Genomic DNA, 18735 nt, shown 5'->3' on the forward strand with positions numbered 1-18735 from the left:
TTGGTCAATAACAAAAGTTTCTCAATACTTTGTTGTATACCCTTTGTTGGCAATGACACAGGTCAAACGTTTTCTGTAAGTCTTCACAAGGTTTTCACACACTGTTGCTGGTATTTTGGCCCATTCCTCCATGCAGATCTCCTCTAGAGCAGTGATGTTTTGGGGCTGTCGCTGGGCAACACGGACTTTCAACTCCCTCCAAAGATTTTCTATGGGGTTGAGATCTGGAGACTGGCTAGGCCACTCCAGGACCTTGAAATGCTTCTTACGAAGCCACTCCTTCGTTGCCCGGGCGGTGTGTTTGGGATCATTGTCATGCTGAAAGACCCAGCCACGTTTCATCTTCAATGCCCTTGCTGATGGAAGGAAGTTTTCACTCAAAATATCACGATACATGGCCCCATTCATTCTTTCCTTTACACGGATCAGTCGTCCTGGTCCCTTTGCAGAAAAACAGCCCCAAAGCATGATGTTTCCACCCCCATGCTTCACAGTAGGTATGGTGTTCTTTGGATGCAACTCAGCATTCTTTGTCCTCCAAACACGACGAGTTGAGTTTTTACCAAAAAGTTCTATTTTGGTTTCATCTGACCATATGACATTCTCCCAATCCTCTTCTGGATCATCCAAATGCACTCTAGCAAACTTCAGACGGGCCTGGACATGTACTGGCTTAAGCAGGGGGACACGTCTGGCACTGCAGGATTTGAGTCCCTGGCGGCGTAGTGTGTTACTGATGGTAGGCTTTGTTACTTTGGTCCCAGCTCTCTGCAGGTCATTCACTAGGTCCCCCCGTGTGGTTCTGGGATTTTTGCTCACCGTTCTTGTGATTATTTTGACCCCACAGGGTGAGATCTTGCGTGGAGCCCCAGATCGAGGGAGATTATCAGTGGTCTTGTATGTCTTCCATTTCCTAATAATTGCTCCCACAGTTGATTTCTTCAAACCAAGCTGCTTACCTATTGCAGATTCAGTCTTCCCAGCCTGGTGCAGGTCTACAATTTTGTTTCTGGTGTCCTTTGACAGCTCTTTGGTCTTGGCCATAGTGGAGTTTGGAGTGTGACTGTTTGAGGTTGTGGACAGGTGTCTTTTATACTGATAACAAGTTCAAACAGGTGCCATTAATATAGTTAACGAGTGGAGGACAGAGGAGCCTCTTAAAGAAGAAGTTACAGGTCTGTGAGAGCCAGAAATCTTGCTTGTTTGTAGGTGACCAAATACTTATTTTCCACCATAATTTGCAAATAAATTCATTAAAAATCCTACAATGTGATTTTCTGGAGAAAAAAAATCTCAATTTGTCTGTCATAGTTGACGTGTACATATGATGAAAATTACAGGCCTCTCTCATCTTTTTAAGTGGGAGAACTTGCACAATTGGTGGCTGACTAAATACTTTTTTCCCCCACTGTAACTTACCCGCTGGAAGGTGCCTATGTGCCTTACTCTGGGCACACACCGAGCAGGAGGAGACATACACCCTCACGTCCTTAGCCAAGGTAGGCCACCAGTACTTCCCGGTCAGGCAGCGCACTGTACGGCCAATACCTGGGTGCCAGAGGAGGGGGACATGTGTGCCCAATAGATAAGACGATCACGGACATTAGACGGCACGTACCAAAGCCCAGCGGGGCACTGAGGTGGAGATGGCTCTGTGCTTAACTCTACCTCGGACGCATCTACCTCCACTACGAATGGCAATGATGGATCGGGATGGGCCAGTACCGGGGCTGAGGTGAACAGAGCCATCAGGTTACTGAAAGCCCTGTCAGCCTCAGCAGACCACCGGAGCCGGGACGGCCCACCATTCAACAGAGAGGTGATGGGAGCTGCGACCTTGCCAAAGCCCCAGATAAACCTCTGATAGTAATTGGCAAAGCCAATGAAGCGCTGTACCTCCTTTACCGTGGTTGGAGTCGGCCTATTACGCACGGCTGAAATGCGGTCTCCCTCCATCTCCACACCTGAGGTGGTGATGTGGTATCCGAGGAAGGAGACGGATTGTTGGAAGAACAGACACTTTTCAGCCTTGGCATACAGGTCATGCGCCAACAGTCGGCCCAGCACTCTGCAAACCAGGGACACATGCTCGGCGTGCGTAGAGGACTACAACAGGATGTCATTGATGTAGACCACCACACCGCGACCAAGCATGTCCCGAAACACCTCGTTCACAAAGGACTTGAAGACTGATGGAGCATTCATCAAACCGTAGGGCATCACCAGGTATTCGTAATGCCCCGTGGTTGTGCTAAATGCTGTCTTCCACTCGTCCCCTTCCCGGACACACACCAGGTTGTACACACTCCTGAGATCTAATTTCATGAAGAAGCGCGCCCCATGCATTGATTCGATAACAGAGGAAATGAAGGGTAGAGGATAACTATAGTGAATGGTAATCAATGCAAGGGCGCAGACCCCCGACTTTCTTCTTCACAAAAAATTAACTAGAGGAGGCGGGTGAAGTGGAGGGACGTATAACCCTTGACGCAGGGACTCGGAGACGTATGTTTCCATAGCCTCCGTTTCCGCCTGCGACAGGGGATATACATGACTCCTGGGCAGCACAGCGTCTAACCGGAGGTTTATCGAGCAATCCCCTGCCCGATGGGGTGGTAATTTGGTCACCTTCATTTTCGAAAACGCGTGCGCCAAATCGAGGTATCCGGGGGGAATGCGCACAGTGGAGGTATTGTCTGGACTTTCCACCGTGGTCGCACCAACGGAAACAGCTAGACACCTACCCTGACACTCTCGCGACCACCCTGTGAGAGCCCTCTGTGGCCAGGAAAAGGTGGGGTCATGTAGTGCTAGCCAGGGAAGGACCAACACAACAGGGAAATCAGGGGACTCAATAATGTGAAACGTGATTTGCTCATTATGGGTCTCCTGCGTAATCCTAGTGACTGGTGCTGTAACCTCCCTAACAAAACCTGACCCTAATGGTCGATTGTCAAGTGCTTTGATGGGTAATGGAATAGACAGGGGAACCAATGGAATACATAGACTAAGAGCTAAAGACCTGTCCATAAAGTTCCCAGCTGCACCTGAATCTACCAGCGCCTTACACTGGGGAACTACCGTGTAATCAGGGAAGTTAACATGGATGGTGAAATGTGCAGCAGAGGGCTCTGAACAAGTGTGGGTTTGCACTACCTGGGGTGACGCGAGAGTGCCCTGCCTGCCGCCTCCAGAACCAGAAGAACTCTGACGACAGCGTGCAGCAGAATGTCCTCTCTTGCCACAAGAGTGACACTGGATCTGTCGTCCTCCGTTCTCCCGGAACGCTGCGCCATCCAGCTCCATCGGAACGTGATCCGGGTTGAAGGGGGGTGAAACGGGCAGGCCCCTTCCAGGACGTCCTCTCGAAGCCAGCAGGTTGTCCAACCGGATGGCCATGTCCACCAGTTGGTTGAAAGTCAACGTGGTATCCCGGCAGGCTAGCGCTGGGTGCTGGTGTCTGGGTGGCTGGATCTGGTCGCTCAACTGGTTCTGCAGGATCGGGTCCTCTCCTCTCCAGGCGCTGGACGACCTGCAGAACCCGATCCATCGTTTCGCCCAAGCTGGCTAACATGTTGGAATGCTCCCGGAACCGCTCAATGACTCCAGGCATATTCCCCGCTCCTGCTGACTCCATGCTGTTGGGTGTGTGATTCTGTAGCGGGTGATTTGGACGGAGTCAGGCACAGGAGGTGTAAATCACAGAATAATGGTTTATTCGGCCAATACAGCGGTTCGCAGCAATGCGTAAAACAACTACAGTGCGACTTAACGGCGCAATGGAGAAAAAAAAACACACGGGTGAATATCCCGGCGATAAAGTACATAATGCTCCACCGAGCTATCGAGACCTCCACATGGAAACAATCACACACAAAGACATGGGGGGCAGAGGGAATACTTATACAGGGACTGATGAGGGGATATGAACCAGGTGTGTGTAAAAACAAGACAAAACAAATGGAATGATGAGAAGAGGAGTAGCAGTGGCTAGAAGGCCGGTGACGACGAACGCCGAAGCCTGCCGGAACAAGGAGAGGAGGCAGCTTCGGAGGGAGTCGTGACAATTGTCTCAACTTCAAGGGGAATATCAATCCTTGTTTTCAGTATGATATCAGGAAGGAACCTCAAGGGGATGTCATGGCATTACATCAGAATACATTGGATTAACTACTTTTGATACTGTATTCAGAAAGGTTTGAGTAAAGGAAGTAAAAGCCTATCAAACATCAAAACAACTCATATTCAATGGTCATTTCTGATTATTTGCTTTATGTATATAATTCCTATAAATTCGATACCTTTTTTTTTGCTTCAAGGAGATAAGATTGTAGCCCAATTGTTCTAGCTAACAAGCTGCCACTCCAGAGACCTCTTTCCTATGGACTGTATGCGTATGGTGCTGTTACTGATATAACTATCAGCTTACCTATAGTGCAGCCCCATCATCGGAGGAATTTGTCTTTTGATGAATTCAATGTATTTTATGTGAACACATGACGGTGGTGAGATCGAGGTGATCCTTATGGTCTTCTGTTTTAACCATCTTAGCCATTGCTCCAGAGAAGCCCTCTCGTGTGTCCTGCAGTGCACAACAACAGACCCACTCACATGAATAACAGCATAACTGATTCTACCAGATGGTTCATACCTGAGTGAGAAAGTCACTCACCAGAGAGGCCTCCCAGTGCCCTCAGCCCTCAGCAAAGCATATTGATTTGTGGGAGCACATAGTTCCCTTGATGACATCATGGCCATGTGTGCTCTGCCGTGGCAACGCTCTGGGAACATTTTGATCCTCTGCAGAGATCCACTGTGGTTTTTCCATTGTATTGAACAAGTGAGGTTAGAAGCTGCTGCAATGTGGATGAATATGTGTGAGCCAACGTCTCTCATAGAACACAATAGACTAGCATGGAATGTACTGCAGACCACAAGGTGAATGTATTAAACCAAGATAGACTATTAATGTAGTAATGTATTAAACCAAGATAGATTATGAATGTAGTGATGTATTAAACCAAGATTAGATTATTAATGTAATGATGTGTTAAACCAAGATAGATTATGAATGTAGTGATGTATTAAACCAATATAGATTATTAATGTAGTGATGTGTTAAACCAAGATAGATTATTAATGTAATGATGTGTTAAACCAAGATACTTACTGTAGTGCAGTTCACCTTTCTTGCTCTCATTTGTGATTTGACATACAGCCATGAAGGAAGAACACTTCCTAAATAGATACATCACAAGAGAAAGGAGAAATGCGACCAAAGTGCACTCGCGCAGAAACGCTGTTCACCTAGAATGTTCTTCAAGGACCATTCTTACCAGGGGAATAATTTGATAGCTATGGTAGATCTGTTTTGAAAACCAGTGTGCTGCGTTTTGCATATGAAATAGGCTTCCCCTGGATATGTCTGAGGATTATAGAAGGACTGATGGATTCCCTAGTCTGCCAGAGTGGGATTATAACATGAGCAAAGAGTAAGGAAGTCTGATGACAAGCTTACTGGAGCATGATTATGACCAAAAGCTTTTTATGTAAAATATGCTTAAACGTATTTTTGTGATGGCTGGGCATGTTTGTCATTTCAGCAACTTCATGGGACCAACATCCATTTCACTGATGGGTATGAGGTAAAGGAGGAGGTGGGCTTGGGGGCGTACTCCGTCTGCAAACGCTGCATCCACAAAATCACCAGTGTTGAATATGCTGTCAAAGTAAGTCAACCGTATGGGTCGTTTTTTTCAAGGGGAATATTTATGTATAGATACTTTATAATTCTTAGAGAGGGAAATTATTTTCACGGCCCGTCAGTTACAAGAAACAGCACCATACACAACAAGGGGACGTTATGATCAGTACAAGGATTCCAGAATGATGTATGGTCTTTAGTTATTGTATCCTTGGGATATACTGTATGTAGGCTACACATTGCACTTCCACAACTATAAGCCTTTCAACTATAATATAGTCTCCCTTAGGATGATTCACGCAGCGACAATGATTCTGTATTTTGTGCAGACGATGCTCTGAGTCACACATTTTATCATGAAGGTACCAAGCAGTTGTAATTTAACAGGGGGTGTGTCTCTTTCAGATCATCGACAGAGTTAAGAAAGATCCATCTGAGGAAATTGAGATTCTGTTGAGATACGGGCAGCATCCAAACATCATCACGCTGAAGGATGTACGTCATCATTCAATGACTCCCATACACATGCACATGCTGAAAGCCCTTCATAAGGGCAGAGAACCTTGCGAGTTTGCATACCTACGGAAAAATGTGCCCTGCAAACTTAATTAAGTTTTCACTGACCATATTTCATTTGATCTTCTATGTCCATTATATCTTTATTTGATTTTTACTGGCCACTGTTCGTTGGCTGTGAGGACTAGACTAATGTAGTCTTTGGTTCATAAATAACTCCACATCGTGTTAAACTGTCTTTTTGGCCCCTAGGTCTATGACGATGGGAGGTATGTGTACCTTGTGATGGAGCTGATGCGAGGTGGAGAGCTGCTGGACAGAATCCTCCATCAGAAGTGTTTCTCTGAGCGAGAGGCCTCTGCTGTTCTCTGCACTATTACCAAGACAGTGGAGTACCTTCACTCACAGGGGGTCAGTACCATTCATATATTTATTTTTTTACGTCATTTAGCAGACGCTCTTATCCAGAGCGACTTACAGGTACAGTGGAGTACCTTCACTCACGGGGTCAGTACCATTCATATACAGGTACAGTGGAGTACCTTCACTCACATGGGGTCAGTATCATTCATATACAGGTAACTGCTAAAATAAAGGAAACACCAACATAAAGTGTCTTAATAGGGCGTTGGGCCACCACGAGCCAGAACAGCTTCAGTGCACCTTGGCATAGATTCTACTTGTGTCTGGAACTCAATTGGAGGGGTGCGACACCATTCTTCCAGGATAAATTCCATCAGTTTTGTTGATGGTGGTGGAAAACGCTGTCTCAGGCGCCGCTCCAGAATCTCCCGTAAGTGTTATATTGGGTTGAGATCTGGTGATTGAGACGCACACACCCTTTAAAACACAGATGATCCTTTGAGACCCCTATTTCAAAATCACTGAGATCTCTTCATTTTTCAAATCAAATCAAATGTTATTTGTCACATGCGGCGAATACAATGGGTGTAACTGAAATGCTTGTTTACGAGCCCTTCCCAATGATGCAGAGTTCAATAATAACACATAGAAAAACAGTAACACAAGGAATAACATAAAATACACAAGAATGGAGCGCCAGTACCAGATCAATGTGGAGCTATATACAGAGAGTACCAGTACCAGATCAATGTGGAGCTATATACAGAGAGTACCAGTACCAGATCAATGTGGAGCTATATACAGGGAGTACCAGTACCAGATCAATGTGGAGCTATATACAGAGAGTACCAGTACCAGATCAATGTGGAGCTATATACAGGGAGTACCAGTATCAGATCAATGTGGAGCTATATACAGAGAGTACCAGTACCAGATCAATGTGGAGCTATATACAGAGAGTACCAGTACCATATCAATGTGGAGCTCTATACAGAGAGTATATAGGCAGGGTAAAGTGACTAGGTATCAGGATGGATAATAATAAGAGTAAAATAAAGAATTGAGTAGCAGCAGCAAATGATGAGTGTAAAGGTGTGTGTGCATGTGTGTTTTTTGTTGGTATGCGTGTCTATGTGAATGTGTGTGTGCATATGTAGTGTATCAAATAAAATAAAATTGTATTTGCCACATGCGCCGAATACAACAAGTGTAGACATTACAGTGAAATGCTTACTTACAAGCCCTTAACCAACAATGCATTTGTTTATTTATAACTTTTTTTTTTTGATAAAAAAATAATAAATTTTTTAAAAGATTTTAGTCATTTAGCAGACGCTCTTATCCAGAGTAACTTACAGTTAGTGAGTGCATACATTTTCATACGTGTTAAGTAAAAAAATAAAAGCAAATAACTAAAGAGCAGCAGTAAAATAAATAACAGTAGGGAGGCTATATACAGGGGGGTACCGGTGCAGAGTCAATGTGCGGGAGAACCGGCTAGTCGAGGTAATTGAGGTAATATGTACATGTGGGTAGAGTTAAAGTGACTATGCATAAATAATAAACAGAGTAGCAGCAGCGTAAAAGAGGGGGTGGGGGTGGGGGGGCAGTACAAATAGTCCGGGTAGCCATGATTAGCTGTTCAGGAGTCTTATGGCTTGGGGGCAGAAGCTGTTGAGAAGCCTTTTGGACCTAGACTTGGCGCTCCGGTACCGCTTGCCATGCGGTAGCAGAGAGAACACTGTATGACTAGGGTGGCTGGAGTCTTTGACAATTTTGAGGACCTTCCTCTGACACCGCCTGGTATACATGTTCTGGATGGCAGGAAGCTTGGCCCCAGTGATGTACTGGGCCATACGCACTACCCTCTGTAGTGCCTTGCGGTCGGACACCGAGCAGTTGCCATACCAGGCGGTGATGCAACCAGTCAGGATGCTCTCGATGGTGCAGCTGTAGAACCTTTTGAGGATCTGAGGACCCATGCCAAATCTTTTCAGTCTCCTGAGGGGGAAAAGGTTTTGTCGTGCCCTCTTTACGGCTGTCTTGGTGTGTTTGGACCATGATAGTTTGTTGGTGATGTGGACACCAAGGAACTTGAATCTCTCAATCTGTTCCACTACAGCCCCTGTTCCACTACAGAATGGGGTCGTGCTCAGTCCTCTTTTTTTTCCTGTAGTCCACAATCATCTCCTTTTTCTTGATCACGTTGAGGGAGAGGTTGTTATCCTGGCACCACATGGCCAGGTCTCTGACCTCCTCCCTATAGGCTGTCTCATCGTTGTCGGTGATCAGGCCTACCACTGTTGTGTCGTCAGCAAACTTAATGATGGTGTTGGAGTCGTGCCCGGCCATGCAGTCATGGGTGAACAGGGAGTACAGGAGGGGACTGAGCACGCACCCCTGAGGGGCCCCCGTGTTGAGGATCAGCGTGGCAGATGTGTTGTTGCCTACCCTTACCACCTGGGGGCGGCCCGTCAGGAAGTCCAGGATCCAGTTGCAGAGGGAGGTGTTTAGTCCCAGGATCGTTAGCTTAGTGATGAGCTTTGAGGGCGCTATGGTGTTGAACACTGAGCTGTAGTCAATGAACAGCATTCTCACGTAGGTGTTCCTCTTGTCCAGGTGGGAAAGGGCAGTGTGGAGTGCAATAGAGATTGCATCATCTGTGGATCTGTTGGGGCGGTATGCAAATTGGAGTGGGTCTAGGGTTTCTGGGATAATGCTGTTGATGTGAGCCATGACAAGCCTTTCAAAGCACTTCATGGCTACAGACATGAGTGCTACGGGTCGGTAGTTATTTAGGCAGGTTATCTTAGTGTTCTTGGGCACAGGGACTATGGTGGTCTGCTTGAAACATGTTGGTATTACAGACTCAGTCAGGGACATGTTGAAAATGTCAGTGAAGACACTTGCCAGTTGGTCAGCACATGCTTGGAGTATACGTCCTGGTAATCCGTCTGGCCCTGCGGCCTTGTGAATGTTGACCTGCTTAAAAGTCTTACTCACATCGGCTACGGAGAGCGTGATCACATAGTCATCCGGAACAGCTGGGGCTCTCATGCATGCTTCAGTGTTGCTTGCCTCGAAGCGAGCATAGAAGTGATTTAGCTCGTCTGGTAGGCTTGTGTCACTGGGCAGCTCGCGGCTGTGCTTCCCTTTGTAGTCTGTAATAGTTTTCAAGCCCTGCCACATCCGACGAGTGTCAGAGCCGGTGTAGTACGATTCAATCTTAGTCCGGTATTGACTCTTTGCCTGTTTGATGGTTCGTCGGAGGGCATAGCAGGATTTCTTATAAGCGTCTGGGTTTGAGTCCCGCTACTTGAAAGCGGCAGCTCTACACTTTAGCTCAGTGCGGATGTTGCTTGTAATCCTTGGCTTCTGGTTGGGGTATGTGAATGTGTGTGGGTTTTGTGTGAGAGTGTCAGTGTATGTGTGTGTGTGTGTGTGTGTGTGTGTGTGTGTGTGTGTGTGTGTGTGTGTGTGTGTGTGTGTGTGTGTATAGAGTCTTGTGAGTGTGCACAGAGTCAGTGCAAGATAGGGTGAATGCAGATCGTCCGGGTAACCATTTAATTAATTATTTAGCTGTCTTATACCTATTTGGCAGTCTTATGGCTTGGGGATAGAAGCTTGGAGCCAGTTGGTCCGAGAGCCGATGCTCCGGTACCGTTTGCCGGACTGTAGCTGAGTGAATAGTCTTCCTCTGGCCTTCCTTCCTCTTCTAGCCATGGTAACCAAAATAACAGGCAACTAGGCATTTTTTATACTTGACCCTAAGCATGATGGGATGTTAATTGATTAATTAAATCAGGAACCACACCTGTGTGGAACCACCTGCTTTCAATATACTTTGTATCCCTCGTTTTCTTTATTCTGGCAGTTACCTGTTTTCTTCTGGCAGTTACCTGTTTTATTCTGGCAGTTACCTGTTTTATTCTGGTAGTCTGGCAGTTACCTGTTTTATTCTGCCAGTCTGGCAGTTACCTGTTTTATTCTGGCAGTTACCTGTTTTATTCTGGCAGTTACCTGTTTTATTCTGGCAGTTAGAATAATAACTGTTTTATTCAGGCAGTTACCTGTTTTATTCTGGCAGTTACCTGTATGTGTCCAACTAAAATCGAAGTGAAAGGAGTAGCGCTCCTATGACATATTCCTATTGGCTCGTCTGTTTTGTTATAGGTGGTACATCGAGACCTGAAACCAAGCAACCTCCTCTATGTGGATGAAACGGGAGATCCTGAATCGATTCGAATATGTGATTTTGGGTTCGCCAAACAATTAAGGGCAGAAAACGGTCTCCTCATGACGCCGTGTTACACAGCAAACTTTGTGGCTCCAGAGGTAAGGAGACATTTGATCAGCTCTTATTTATTTCAAGTAGATCCCTATATTGTGATGTGACAAAGATTGTCCATGTCTTTCATAGGTCCTGAAGAAGCAAGGGTATGATGCTGCTTGTGACATCTGGAGTTTGGGGATCCTACTCTACACTATGCTCGCAGGGTAAGCCTAATTCACCGGTTTATTTAAACCTGGCAGGGTCAGCCTAATTCACTGGTTTATTTAAACCTGGCAGGGTCAGCCTAATTCACTGGTTTATTTAAACCTGGCTGGGTCAGCCTAATTCACTGGTTTATTTAAACCTGGCAGGGTCAGCCTAATTCACTGGTTTATTTAAACCTGGCAGGGTCAGCCTAATTCACTGGTTTATTTAAACCTGGCTGGGTCAGCCTAATTCACTGGTTTATTTAAACCTGGCTGGGTAAGCCTAATTCACTGGTTTATTTAAACCTGGCAGGGTCAGCCTAATTCACTGGTTTACTTAAACCTGTCAGGGTAAGCCTAATTCACCGGTTTATTTAAACCTGGCTGGGTAAGCCTAATTCACTGGTTTATTTAAACCTGGCAGGGTAAGCCTAATTCACTGGTTTATTTAAACCTGGCAGGGTAAGCCTAATTCACTGGTTTATTTAAACCTGGCAGGGTAAGCCTAATTCGCTGGTTTACTTAAACCTGGTAGGGTAAGCAGGGCCGGCAGATCTGGGCCGGCAGATAGCTTAGTGGTTAAGAGCGTTGTGCCAGTAACCGAAAGGTTGCTGGTTCTAATCCCCGAGCCGACTAGGTGAAAAGTCTGTCGATGTGCCCTTGAGCAAGGCACTTAACCCTAATTGCTCCTGTAAGTCGCTCTGGATAAGAGCGTCTGCTAAATGACTAAAATGTAAATGTAAGCTAAATTCACTGGTTTATTTAAACCTTGAAGGGTAAGACTAATTCACTGGTTTATTTAAACCTTGAAGGGTAAGACTAATTCACTGGTTTATTTAAACCTTAAGAAGACTGAACACTGAGCAGGGTCAGACCATTGATATCCCAATTTCCCTTTACCCTTGTTAAACATAGTGTAAGACCCAGGGGACTCAAAGTTCCTCTAAGTGACAGTTTACCTTTGCTAGAAACCTGGTTGAACCTGTTTCACAGTAACAAAAAATAACAATGAATTCCTGGTTGAACCTGTTTCACAGTAACAAAAAATAACAATGAATTCCTGGTTGAACCTGTTTCACAGTAACAAAAAAGAATAATGAATTATTGGGTGGAAATCGGTATAACATTTGCACTGTGCTACCTCTCCTGGCTACCACTGATTGAATGACTCATTTTTGGGACAGTGAGAGGGACAGTGGAGGACAGATTACTTTCTAAGCTGAGGTCGAGTCTGTGGTAGTCATTGTAATTGTACTCTTCACAATCCCAAATCTCTCAGGACCTGCCCTGACAATTTAATGTCCCAGCCTGTGGCTCAGGTTTAAAATCTCTAATAATACATTAGAAAAAAGCAGCATTCTTTCACTGGGCAAAAACTGGTTGAATTAACATTGTTTCCATGTCATTTCGAGCAAACAATTCAATGTGATGACGTTGAATCAACGTGGAAAACTGATTGTATTTGAAAACGTAAGGGAATTTTATCTTTTTTTCAACCAACTTTGAACCTAAATCCAATTATATGGTGAATTATTTTGTTGTTGATTTCACAATGAATTCACGTTAGTTGACAACTCAACCAAATGTAAATCAAAACTAGACGTTAAACTGACGTCTGTTCCCAGTGGGCGACTGTTTAGACGTCATTCTTCATATTACTTCTAAAAATAGCTCAGCCAAGGTCTTGGAGAATCGTACCTCACAAACACCTAGATACTAAGACCCCAAATTCAAACAAACCCACATACATAATTCTTACTGTGTAACAGTAAAGCACATTCAGTACTGTAGAGCAGGGAAGTTTGATTGAAAAGTGTTTGAATGTCCTGTCCTTCTTCACCCTTGTGCTTACAGCTTCACCCCGTTTGCCAACGGTCCTGATGACACCCCGGAGGAAATACTGGCTCGCATTGGTAGCGGAAAATATGCCCTCACCGGCGGAAACTGGAATACGGTTTCTGATGCTGCAAAGGTGCGGTTATTTGTCCTTCATTAATAGTACATCGCTGTTGATTTAATGATGAATAAATGCAGTTCACATCCAATTGTTTTACAATGAAGTCTGAAATGAAATCCCATCCACATTGGTTTAGCTGCAATGCTGCATTTCATACTGGTCCTAACTGGACTATTTCTCTATTGGGTTCCAATAGGACATAGTCACTAAGATGCTCCATGTGGATCCACACCAACGGCTGACGGCTCCCCAGGTCCTCAGACACCAGTGGATAGTCAACCGAGAAGAGCTGTCTCAGTGTCAGCTCATCAGACAGGATGTACAGCTTGTTAAGGTAAGGAGGAAAACCTGATGAAAAGCCCAAACCTGACACAGTGCCAATCTTTAGCCTGGTAAAACAGGCTGACCACATTGTTTCACCTCAGCCTAGCGGTTTAACTGGTTGACCAGGCTAGTCGATCTTTGTCACTAAGCAAATTATGTTAGCTAATTGTGATAGTTATTGTTAAGCATCACAAGCAACATTGTCTTCTAAAGCTCTCTGACTGATGAAAGGTCTCTCACAAAATGAATTTGTCCTCTGTAGAAGTGCCGTTGTCATTCTACTGCCACCCTGTGTACAGATCTACCATTACATGTAGAACTTTTGCATTCTTCTCTACGTCAGCAAAAGTCATTTGAAACCTGCTTAACGGTTCACATACTGTACCCGCTTTGGCCCCTTAATTATGCAGTTCTATATACTTTAAATAAGTGTTTTCTCTGTCACCCTAGGGAGCAATGGCTGCAACATACTTGGCTTTGAATCGTTCGCCTTTGGCCCCAAAGCTGGAGCCTGTGCAGTGTTCAAGTTTGGCCCAGAGAAGAGGAATGAAGAGACTCACATCCACTTGTTTATAGCACCCTCATAGATGATTCAGGGACAGCTTGAAAATGGGTCAAAGTGCAATGACTTTCATCAGACACTGGTTTAAGTTCCCGTCCAAAGAACCAGGAAGTCTACAGTAGTGAGAGGAAAAGGAGCCACTTGTCACAAGAAAAACAAAAATTGTAGAGAAGATACATCACATTGTTGCACTAAGACAGGAATCTTTACAGATTTTAGATGCACTCTAAACAAATGGTGGCATCAAAGACAAAGCAGAATGCTGTTCAAATGTTCTTAAATGTGTCATTGGTATTGAAGAAATGTAACGTTAATATATTTTATTCATTCATATTTGCCCTTTCCTTTAGGTGCCATCTGAAACTGTTTTTAATTGACACCTGTGTATTATGTAGAGTATGTTTAGAATTATATTGTCTAGGAGACCAAGTAATCTTATGCAACGTTGAGTTGACACTTTGTCATAAAGGCTGTAACAGAGAAGTCTAGAACAGCTTGTAGTTTATAACTACATGATACACATTTTACGAGATTTTATCAACATCAGACAGCATCTGTATTTTTCCCTGTGTCTGAAAATAAGCATGTTGGAATGTTACTTTTACTGTTCTACATTTGGGAGAGTAATTGCTGACAGATAAAAGTTCAGTTACAGCTGCTAAGGATACGTTGGTACATTTAAAAAAACTAACTGAAATAGCTGAATGAGTACAAAGAGTAAATGTCTGCATCAGTGGAGGCTGCTGAAGGAGGACGGCTCATAGTAATGGATGGAATGGAGTCAATGGAATGGTATCAACCACATGGAAACCATATTTGATACCACTCCATTGACTCCATTCCAGCCATTATTATGAGCCGTTGTCCCCTCAGCAGCCTCCACTGGTCTGCATCAGTCTTTAACTTTCAGGTTGATACATAAGGTTAGACACACTGTAGTGTACAATATTTATTTTCTGTATCTTACAGTTCAATATTATTTTGTTTATAAAATCTAGTGTGCATTATGTTGGATGCTTTTGATCGTTTTGGCAATTTCTAACATAATATTCTACTTGTTTTGTTTTCGGGAGGGGTACTGAAAACAGACCCATTATAAATTGTCAATGCAAGTTATATTTATTGTGTAAATGTGACTTATTTAAGTTATTTTATCAAACAAATATACTTATTGTTTCTACATTATCCATTATGTTGGTGTATTAATTTATGTTTATGTCCATTTATTTAATTTTAAATACATGACAGATTTAAGGGTTTTTTCCTGATCTGAAGTGTACTATGTGTTAGGTAAATTACTTTTTGGAGGGACGTATTTGTTGTAGTAGCGGATACATTGATATGCGTTTATTAGCATTACCTTGTTTTCTGTCTGTAAAATAACTTTTTTTGTTGTTGTTGCAAATATACCAACAGAGATTAATTTTAAAACATTATGTAACCAATATGAGTGGGTTGATTTAGTGTTCATAAAACACCTACAGTAGAATGCCACCTTGGATGCCACCTTGGATGCCTTTATGTTTATGATTTAGGTACAAGACAGGTGGTAAAGAAGCTGTGTGAAACAAACACCAGAAATCCCAACAGTGTTTTCAGTGTACCCACACATTAACATATTATAGAATTACAAGTACACAGGATTCAGGAATGGTTTATTATTCAATTTAAGCACACAATGGAGCTTTAGTTGCACCATAATATTAAGAATATGGGATAATATGACAAAATAGATTACATAGGATAAATACCACACACTTACCTTTAGAATATATTCATAATTTTTTGAATATATTCATAATTTTGACAGTACAACATGTAAAAAGCCTTAAAGCCTAATGCACAGTGAGCCTTAACAATTTCTGTTTTCACAAAGCTTCACTGAATAACTTCTAAAATACAATATTAAAGAGAGATCCCCATAGAATCACACAATAGATAACCTTGATCAATGCCTCTCCTTGTGCTGCTGTGGCTTGTATAGATCTGTATGCTGAAGGTACTTCTGAGAAGATAATTGATTCAAAGAGTCTCCAGCTCTGTGTTGTTCAGTCATCAAGCCCTCAAGTGAAGACACACTATTGTCTCTAAACCACTGTAAAGTAAGTAGCTAAAAAGTAACATTGTGAAACTAGTGTGCTGGTAGGACTGTATATACTGTATAGGTTACCTAACTATTTTATTTGTATTGGCAGTGCATGCCAAAACTTTACAAATAAATCAAGTGGGAAAGAACCTCTGTTGTGTTGATATTTTGTGATGATTGGCTCAGGCATACACACAGTGGCCCTTGTCAGCTTGTGGACAATTTGTGGTCCTGCATGGCAGAGTATTCACAATGCAAGGGTGACTTCCTCCCGGGGCTACCCATACAATAAATGTATGCATACACTACTGTAAGTTGCTTAGGATAAAAGCATCTGCTAAATGTCATTATATCATTTATTATAGTAATATTATGGTCATTTTATTCAAGCTAGGCCTAATTGAATGCAATTTTGGTTTACCCTTGCTAGAAACCTGGTTGAACCTGTTTCACAGTAACAAAAAATAACAATACATTATTAGATCGGTAGAACATTTGCACTGCCACTGCCTGTTCACTCCGCTATCATCCAGAAGGCAAGGTCAGTACAGGTGCATCAAAGCTGGGACCAAGAATGAAAAACAGCTTCTATCTCAAGGCCATCTGTTAAGGACTGTTAAATAGCCATCACTAGCACATTAGAGGCTGCTGCTGCCTATTGAAATCACTGGCCACTTTAAGAAATGGAACACTAGTCACTTTGTTACCTACCTAAGGGTAGGTAACAACACATCTGCCACACTGATCCTCAACACGGGGGCCCCTCAGGGGTGCGTGCTAAGTCCCCTCCTGTACTCCCTGTTCACCCATGACTGCATGGCCATGCACGACTCCAACACCATCATTAAGTTTGCCGACGACACACAGTGGTAGGCCTGATCACCGACAACGATGAGACAGCCTATAGGGAGGAGGTCAGAGACCTGGCCGTGTGGTGCCAGGATAACAACCTCTCCCTCAACGTGACCAAGACAAAGGAGATGATTGTGGACTACAGGAAAAAAAAGAGGACTGAGCACGCCCCCATTCTCATCGACAGGGCTGTAGTGGAACAGGTTGAGAGCTTCAAGTTCCTTGGTGTCCACATCACCAATGAACTATCATGGTCCAAACACACCAAGACAAGTCGTGAAGAGGGCACGACAAAAGCCTATTCCCCCTCAGGAGACTGAAAAGATTTGGCATGGGTCCTCAGATCCTCAAAAAATTATACAGCTGCACCATCGAGAGCATCCTGACTGGTTGCATCACCGCCTGGTATGGCAACTGCTTGGCCTCCGACCGCAAGGCACTACAGAGGGTAGTGCGTACGGCCCGGTACATTACTGGGGCCAAGCTTCCTGCTATCCAGGACGTCTATACCAGGCGGTGTCAGAGGAAGGCCCTCAAAATTGTCAAAGACTCCAGCCACCCTAGTCATAGACTGTTCTCTCTGCTACCGCATGGCAAGCGGTACCGGAGTGCCAAGTCTAGGTCCAAAAGACTTCTCAACAGCTTCTACCCCCAAGCCATATGACTCCTGAACAGCTAATCATGGCTACCCAGACTATTTGCACTGCCCCCCCACCCCCACACCCCACCCCCACCCCCCACCCCATCTTTTTACGCTGCTGCTACTCTGTTACTTATTTATGCATAGTCACTTTAACTCTACCCACATGTACATATTACTTCAACTACCTCAACTAGCCGGTGCCCCCGCACATTGACTCTGCACCGGTACCCCCCTGTATATATAGCCTCCCTACTGTTCTTTTATTTTAATTCTGCTCTTTTTTTCTCAACACTTTTTTGTTGTTGTTTTATTTTACTTTTTTATAAAAAATAAATGCACTGTAAGTAAGCATTTCACTGTAATGTCTGCACCTGTTGTATTCGGCGCATGTGGCCAATAAAATGTGATTTGATTTGATTTGATTTGATTTAATAATGTTTACAGTCACTTTAATATGTTTACATATCTTGCACTACTCATCTCATATGTATATACTGCATTCTATTCTATAATATTATACTGTATCTTAGTCCATGCCGCTCTGTCATTGCTTGTCCATATATGTATATTTTCTTAAATTCCATTCCTTACTAGATTTGTGTGTATTAGGTATATGTTGTGAAATTGTTGGATATTACTTGTTAGATATTACTGCACTGTCGGAGCTAGAAGCAAAAGTATTTCGCTACACCCGCTATAACATCTGCTAAACACGTGTATGTGACAAATACAATTTGATTTGATTTGATTTGACTGTGGTACCTCTCCTGTCTACCACTGATAGGACACATTTTGGGGGCGAGTGAGAGGGACAGTGGAGGACAGATTACTTTCTAAACTAAGGTCGAGTCTGTGGTAGTCATTGTAATTGTACTCTTCACAATCCCAAATCTCTCAGTACCTGCCCTGACAATGTAATGTCCCAGCCTGTGGCTCAGGTTTAAAATCTCTAATCAGGGCATTAGAAAAAAAAAGCTGCGTTCTTTCACTGGGTAAAAATTGGTTTCCACGTCGTTTCAACCAAAACATAGATTGTGATGACGTTGAATCAACGTGGTAAACTGATTGGATTTGAAAACGTAAGAGAATTTCGTCCAATGACATTATGACATTTTGGTCAGTCTAGTCTAGTGCATTACTGTGTCCCGGTTCAACGTGTTTTAAAGGTGGAAAGTGTTTGAGCCAATAAGTGATGAATACAGGGTCACCTCCCTCTGAGAATTGTGGTGTAACCAGTTCAGCAGCTATT

At 43.7% G+C, this 18735-nt stretch overlaps 1 protein-coding gene across 1 annotated transcript in view; it reads left to right on the forward strand.

Annotated features, from left to right (window-relative positions):
* Positions 1 to 13919, forward strand: part of LOC311100785 (ribosomal protein S6 kinase alpha-2) — a gene marked incomplete at both ends in the record, with an annotated part of 40779 nt that extends 26860 nt beyond the window's left edge. The window contains 8 exons of the mRNA XM_084141746.1: positions 5604 to 5729; positions 6110 to 6199; positions 6473 to 6631; positions 10757 to 10918; positions 11004 to 11080; positions 12917 to 13034; positions 13216 to 13353; positions 13794 to 13919. Of these exons, the coding sequence (XP_083997872.1) occupies positions 5604 to 5729; positions 6110 to 6199; positions 6473 to 6631; positions 10757 to 10918; positions 11004 to 11080; positions 12917 to 13034; positions 13216 to 13353; positions 13794 to 13919 (996 nt within the window). The remainder of the gene's footprint in view (positions 1 to 5603; positions 5730 to 6109; positions 6200 to 6472; positions 6632 to 10756; positions 10919 to 11003; positions 11081 to 12916; positions 13035 to 13215; positions 13354 to 13793) is intronic.
* Positions 13920 to 18735: the final 4816 nt, after the last annotated feature.

Source organism: Coregonus lavaretus, assembly GCF_964263955.1.
Source record: "Coregonus lavaretus genome assembly, chromosome: 25".
Lineage (NCBI taxonomy): Eukaryota > Metazoa > Chordata > Actinopteri > Salmoniformes > Salmonidae > Coregonus > Coregonus lavaretus.